A 7724-nucleotide genomic window follows, 5' to 3' on the forward strand; every position below is an offset into this window, starting at 1 on the left:
AGTCTACAAACAAAAAGCAGCCATGTACGTAGAAATCTGACTTATAACTGCAACGTCCAATGTTTCAAATTGAGGTTTAGCTTTTCTTTGATAACACCGGTGTTTTTATCTTAAAACAATTTTACTGAACTTCTTAAAAATTGTTCAGACCCCCCCCCATACTGAAGGGCGCGTATTTTCAAACCCACCAAGGGTGAACAAGGGTTTTGATACGACCCTGTTTTTCAGTAAAGTAGTTATAATCCGTAACTTCTAATATAATCTTAATATTTTAAATTCTATTGGGAGATGCAAGTATGGATATTTTCTAATTGATTATTAATAAAAACAATCATAACTGTAGAAGACTAAGAAATTGACAGATCCTCAAGAATTTTTTTTTATTCTTAATTTTTGTTCCTTGGAGGAACTCAATTCTCTCCTTGGAACAATTCATCAGATTTCTCAGTTCTTTCTACCTGACCGAAGCTCACACCACCTGGAAAGAATGCAATGAATACTGGAGTAGGAATAGAGAGGAGGGGTAAAGGTACTTAAAGGAAGAAGATGTAGGAACTCCTTATGTAGAGTGTAGGAACTGCTCTCAACTTGCTAAGGACTGTTGAGAACGAGCGGTCGGAACGATCCTCCGAGCCAAGGTCAAATTCCAGCCGGAGTGGCCACCTGCACCCTCCCCCCCCTACTACCTCAGGTACCGGTGGCAGCTGGAGTTTGAATTGCCAACCTTTTACAAAATAGTGACTCCTTCCCTATTCCTCTTCTAAATTCACTGTTTTGGTTCATTTTTAATTACAAATTAGCAAGAAACAAACAAACAAAAAAAGAGAAGATAGCTATACACAAAATTTAAACACAGAAAATCTTTGTAATTGTAAAAGAAATAACAATTAAGAAAACCTAATTTAAATAATTCCAAACAATTCATGAAACATATTCTACCTTATCATATTCGATGGAATATTCTGCTACTAAATGACAATGACCACTGGAGCCTCAACACTATGAATAGAAGTTATTGTTCTTAATTATTAGGAATGGGATTTTTATGTGATAAAAAACTCAAAATATGCACATTAACATATAATAAATACATAGAAATATCTAATATAAAAAATTCAAAAATAGGTAACTTTAACTTAAAAAACCTGAAAATAAACAAAATACCATATACATCTTTTTAATATGATAAAAAGTTTTAAAAAAGACAAAAATAAAACTCAATAGTAATAGTTATTCCAATTATCCATCCACATCTTTCCCATAAATAGATTTTCAAGTGAGATAAATGTTTTAAGTTTTCAAAAACAAATTGTTGACCGTTGTTTCATGAAAGTGCATAATACGGTTTATACCATATGGTATTGGGAAGCAACAAAATCACTAGAACTAAGCTCATAAACTTTCATAAAATTACATGTTAATTTCAGACTTCTCAGGAAATAATTAAGCACTACATATGTTGTAATTTTTATCTATGAATTTATTTATTTGTACTAATTTAAAAAAAAATTTCTTGTGGATTAAAGGCGAAATAGAACAAAAATAAAGTGGGAAATATGTATTAAAATATGCAAAATAAAATAGGAACTACGGACTAAAATATGTATTTACAAGAAAAATCTAAAAATGGTACAATATTAAAAAAAATCAATTAAATTTTAAAAAGATTACAAAATTTTCCTAGGAAGCTTAAATTTATATACAGAAATTATAGAAAAAAATTACATCCCTATTAATTACAAATGATTAAATTTGAAAGTATTTCATATTTTTGGTAAACTATTAGCATTAATATCTCTGTTAATTACATATCTGTAGTGTTGATCAACAACAACCTATGTCCTTTTTAGAGGTTTATCTTATTAGATTTATTTTTATTAGATATTCATACAAAGTTGTCCCTCAAAAATTTAATTTTTACTTGCAAAAACAAATAATGATCTCAGAAAAACCTTTAACTATTGTTTTTTATGTCATAACAACGGTATGTCCTTCATTTCCAAAAACTTGCAGTTTAGCTTTTCACACTCTTTATTCTAACTTTGGACATTGGTTATTGTTCCAAGCATAGATATATCCACAATCCAATAGCTCCTAAAATTGAATTCCTATAAACTACATCAATCTCAAAGAAATATCTTTTATATTCTATAACTGAAAACTGTCTTTATTACATTCTGTTTCAATCAAGGACAACGGTAATAGTGATAAAATAATTCATTCACACCAAGCCCACAGAAAATATTAATAAATTAAAAATAGAAACAAAAAACCTAAATTTAAATAAAGTAAAATAAACAACTTAAACACAAGTATACTTAATAATACATGATTTAAAATCAACTCAGATAACTCTGAACTGATGTTGTTCCCCGTTTATAGAGGAAAAAGCAAGAATACAGCATAACAGAGCTCCTCTCTCAAACATGTCCCGGTATTGAAAGCCAGTAGAGGCTCAGTGAGGGCACTTTATAGCCACAGACATTCACGGCTGGAAAAGACTGAATATTTGTAGAAATCTAATACAATCATTTAGAAAAAATCTTTGGTCCGCTAATGTTTCAATGTTCGAGGAGAATAATAGAGAAGGATGGAGCTTGATATGGAGTGAGCAAAAGGAGTAAGGTTATGGCAAAGTTTGAATGGAATAAGGTCATGAATAGGTTTTTGTTTATCACATAGTCAAAGCATTAGATGTATTTTATGTTAAAAAGCAATCAGACACTAAAATCAATAATTTATTGTCAACTGAAATTTTCAATTTAGCAATCTACATAATCAGTCAAATTCTCAATAAAGTTCTTGCCTTTTAACTCTAGTAAGAGGATTCCTCTTTATTCTTGAGTCTATGAAACCATACTGTAACAGAGAAGGGAAGTGCCATAGAATTAAATTGAGCTGGTGGACATGATCTGCACCGGAAGGAGAATGAAACATATTAGTGGTCATCTAGGGGTCTCTTTTTACACTACCATATAACTGCCCTGTTGAAGACCTTGTTTTCTCCCTTCTTGATCATCATCCCTAACCATCTCCTTCAAAAATAAACATATTAGTATTTAGTGTCATTTACTTTTACTTAGCACCGATAATGTTATGCAATGTTTGGTCAAGGAGAGCTGCCTTTGTATGTAGGTTTACAGACGCTCCTTCATGATCTAGAATTGATGATAGGACAGAGATCTCATCAGCAAATGTTCCCAGAGAAGTAACGGGACGAATAGAAATATCAGTGACAAAGAAAATGTGGAGGACAGAATCGGAAATATTACCCTATTGATGACTAGTCTCAACAAGATAATTACTCAAAATTCTGTACCACAATGAACTTGGAAGGAGAAGGCAGAGATGTAGAAGCAGAGGACCTAGGTAGTTAAACGGATTTTAAAATTAAAGAACAATCCATCTTGCTATCTAACAATGCAAATGCTGAATCATACTAAGAATTCCAACTAGAATATTATGCTTATTTAATATGCATATGAACATATGTGGTGATAAGATTAAAAACATGAAGTGACACTTGATGTATACTGAATCTCTGGGCACATCACTCTAATGATGAAGGCCTGGAACTGCATACATTAAAATAAGTTTACAACACTTACTGTATTTTTGTTCCTTCATTGCACTCTCCAACTAACTTCTTGATTACACTATAGTCAACGAAAACCTCCATAACAAAATAATAATACAATAAAGGAAATACCAGGGCTGTCCAGAAACTAACAGACATTTTGAAATAAACAATTCACAAATTGAAAAACTCAGTTTATTATATACATTTGAAAGGTACACTCTTAAGCTATTTTTCTACATAATCCATTCACAAGCCATTCCAATTAAGACATTTATCATATCATTGCACAAGTTTTTCAATACCCTCTCTGTAGTAATCTGCCACCTGTTATTTCAACCACTGGTTTACACCGATATGCAGTTCGGCATCAGTATCAAAGCGTTGTTTACTGAGCCATTTTTTCATCGCTGGGAAGAGGTGGTAATTGCTCAGCACCCAATACGGGCTGTATGGTGGATGGTCAAACACCTACCGTCCAAAACCATCCAAGAGTGGCCGGGTACGATTGGCCATGTGTGGACGTGCTTTGTTGTGAAAAAACACTTTGTTGCTAAGTTTTCCCCGACGCTTATTCATTATTCATGGCACACCATAACTTTCTTAGTGTTTCACAATACCTTTCTGAGTTGGTTCTTGCTCTACGTTCCAGAAAATCAACGAGAAGCACTCCCTTGGAGTCCCAAAACACAGTAGCCATGACTTTTTATTCTGACAGCATTTGCAAACACTTTTTTGGTTTCTTGGGAGGATGTATGTGTGCCCATTCCATCGACTGCTGTTTTTTTTCACAGTTGACATGCTACACCCAAGTCTCGTTCCCAGTTACGATATGATCCAGAACGGCATTACCATTTGTGCTCTATTCTTGGAGAAAGGTCAGTGCTGCAGCCAGTCTCTGTTTCTTATGGTCTTCCGTCAGGATATTCAAAACCCACCGAGCACAAAATTTGTGGTTATCAAGCTTCTCCACCACAATTTGATGCACCAAACTTTGTGAAGTATGGGGAAAAAGTTCCTTGAAAAATTTTCCGACAGTTCTGTAATCGTGGAACAACGGTTTTCACGAATTTTGTTATTGATTTGCATTGCCAGGTCATCAGTCACAAGACTAGGCCTACCACTGCAGTCCCATCATAAACACTGGTACGGCCATTTTTAAAATCAATGCACCATTGCCTCAATCAGCTTTCACTCACTATCCCCTACCGATAAACATCACAAAGCTGACGATAAATTTCAATTTGCCTGTTGTTACGACCCATCAAAAACTGAATTATAAACCGCACTTCTGGCAGGATTTTCTATTGCAAAGCACATTTTGACGACTCACAGAGAGAAAAGTGAGAAACACACAGTCCTCACGCTACAACATCTGGATGTGTACTGAATGTAGGAACGTTCAGACATCAAGATGTCTACATCACCCTACTCTACCCTCACCCATTGCCTCCATAGGCCAAAATGTCTGTTACTTTCTGAACAGCCCTCGTATGTTAATCTATATTAGAAATGACTTAATTCTAAATTATAATATATTGATTGCACTTGAAAACATCTGAAGAAAATAGACATTAAGTGAAAACAATAGTCCTATTATACTAAAACACAAAGATTTATTTTTGTGCAATTTAATTTCTAATATACACTGTAATTCTTTAATTATAAATTTTGAAAAAAGAAGGGGATGAAAATATCCAAGCTTGGATGGTTTTCTTTTAAAAAAAAAAAAGTGTTTAAGCCACAAATTATATTATTATTATCTAAAGTATCAGGCTGAGAAATAAAACAAAAATACCAAATTTATTGTATTTTCTTTTATATATCATATCATTAAAACATAATACTGATAACAATAAAGATATGTTAATTAAATATTAATAAAAACAACATAGAGCAAAGAAAACAGGATATGAATAAAGATCCATACAACAATAACATGAAAATAATTACTTTTATTTTGTACTATATATTTTTTTGTCTACGTACTAAACATTTACTTCTTAGTATTATACCAAACAAATATAAAACTTGATTTAAAAATAAATATATGTATTTCAGATACTTTAATAAACATATACATACACATTAAGAAAAAAAGAGAGCTATACATAAATTTTATCATTGAAATAAAGATACTATGGAGACAGGATGGATGGGAACACACAAGGAGAAAAAGGAAAGGAAACAGGTTTTGTAGTAACAATTACATCAAAATTTATTTGATAGTGGTGATGATAAATTTATAACTATAACAAATATATTGAGAAAAATTTTGTTCTTACAATTTCAGTTCACCCACATTGAACATGTCATAAAGTTTCTATTAATGTTAAATCATGAAGATTCTATCAATCTTTGGCTGCTCCGGAAGAGTCTGCTCACAATTAAGTAACTTTAGGTTTATAGAAATTTGAGCAGAACTTGCAGGAAATTTCTAAAACAGATACAGAAAAACAAATAACTAATAGAAAAAAAAATCAATATCAAATGTAGTTTCTTCAAAGCAAAACAACAATCAATTTTAAAAAATAAGAATGAATCATAAATAGGAAACTACAACAGTTTGGAAAACATTTTTCATTCAGCACTAAATTAATTTTTATAAAATCTATGGTGTAATTAAGAAGTCATGATATGACTGTAGGTAAAAAAAAAAAAATGTTTGTCAGCAGAGCTGGTCACTAATGTTCTTTCAAAACAGATTAAAACTAATTAAATTATTTATTTCAGAAAAAAATTCATGTGTTATTTACACAAATAATACCTATAGTTTTGAAATAATTGATTAAATTTAATTGTCTCTTTAATGCTTCTTAAAAACCGTGAAAAAAAATTAAAGAGGATGAGAAAAATGTTGAGAATACCAAGAGAAACTTCTCTAACACCAACTCAATTCACACACCAATTCTCAAACCCTTAACATAATTTTGTAGGTCTGTGGAGGTAGTACACTAAGCCTTAAAAACATTTCAAAAGGATGAAATTTTGACTGAGATTTATCTCCACTTTCATGGTATCATTTAGCCTAGAAAACAATCCATCCAAATTTTGACTCATTTGATTACCCTCTTCCAAAGACCTCCAAAATAATAAAAAAGTCTATTATTTTCAGAGAAAGTATGACAACAAATGAAATATGAGTTTTTATATATTTCAGCAAAGAGCCAGTATATTACCACAAAAACTAAATAGTTTATCAACAAACAAAAATATAAAAGTTACTTAAGATTGTTTTTTACTTAATTTAATTATCTGCATACAAAAGATTAGTAGAAATATAGTTCTTAAAATTTTTCCTTGTTGATGGTACTAAATTATCCATCAAACTGTTCATTAGTTTGCGAGAATGACGGTATCTGAGAACCTCCTAATTAATCTTAAGTACATCAATCTTGGCACAAATTATTTAAAAAAATTAATATTAGATATTCAACAATTTAAATAAATGAGATGAATTAGAAAGGCCGCTATTTATTTATTTTAAATAATGGTAAGATACTTTGGAGTAACAAAAAACTAACCTGGTTTCTGTCAACTTGGGCCAGCATCTAGTGACAAAGACGACATCTGCAATTCAGCTGAAGAGTGGGCATGATTTGATTCTTCGACTTGCCTTCGCAACCTTCCAGCCTCTCCTCTCAATTCCTTTTCCCTGTCCTTTAGTTTAACAATTGCATTCCACATTTCCTGGTCTGGTTTCTGATCAATAATCCACCTCAAATACATACCAGACCATAAATTCTGAACAAAAAAAAACAAAACAATTTATTACTGAAATAAAACATAAAGAAATATTACAGTACTGTACTAATTAACACACCAAACTCATTGGAGCAACAGAAGGCCAAATAACACTATTATTTGGTTCATAGAGTGGATTTAATATTGTCTGCAATATTTCTGGTCGATTGATGTAAGACCATAGGCTAGCTGTATTCACTTTTACTCCAAATTTTTCCCTTTCCATCTCATTATTTCCAACAAAAGTGCCTACAAAATAATCATAACAATTTTATTAGTTCTTACAACATAAAGTATATTCATGCAAGGTTTAAATATCAAGCCAAATAAAATGTTTTTTTAATTGTTACCCATTAGGAAACTGTACTAAAACACACAGTATATAAATATAATTAATAGAAAG

At 31.5% G+C, this 7724-nt stretch overlaps 1 protein-coding gene across 1 annotated transcript in view; it reads right to left on the reverse strand.

Annotated features, from left to right (window-relative positions):
- Nucleotides 1–5534: 5534 nt before the first annotated feature.
- LOC106688140 (myotubularin-related protein 9) overlaps nt 5535–7724 on the reverse strand; it is a 17239-nt gene continuing 15049 nt past the window's right edge. Inside the window, exons 11-13 of the mRNA XM_014432464.3 lie at nt 7401–7570; nt 7102–7321; nt 5535–6014 (exon numbers count right to left, since the gene is read on the reverse strand). Coding sequence (XP_014287950.1) covers nt 7112–7321; nt 7401–7570 — 380 coding nt within the window. The 3' untranslated portion in view covers nt 5535–6014; nt 7102–7111. The remainder of the gene's footprint in view (nt 6015–7101; nt 7322–7400; nt 7571–7724) is intronic.

This window comes from Halyomorpha halys, unplaced genomic scaffold (genome assembly GCF_000696795.3).
Source record: "Halyomorpha halys isolate HHAL.00 unplaced genomic scaffold, Hhal_1.1 Scaffold1061.1, whole genome shotgun sequence".
NCBI lineage: Eukaryota > Metazoa > Arthropoda > Insecta > Hemiptera > Pentatomidae > Halyomorpha > Halyomorpha halys.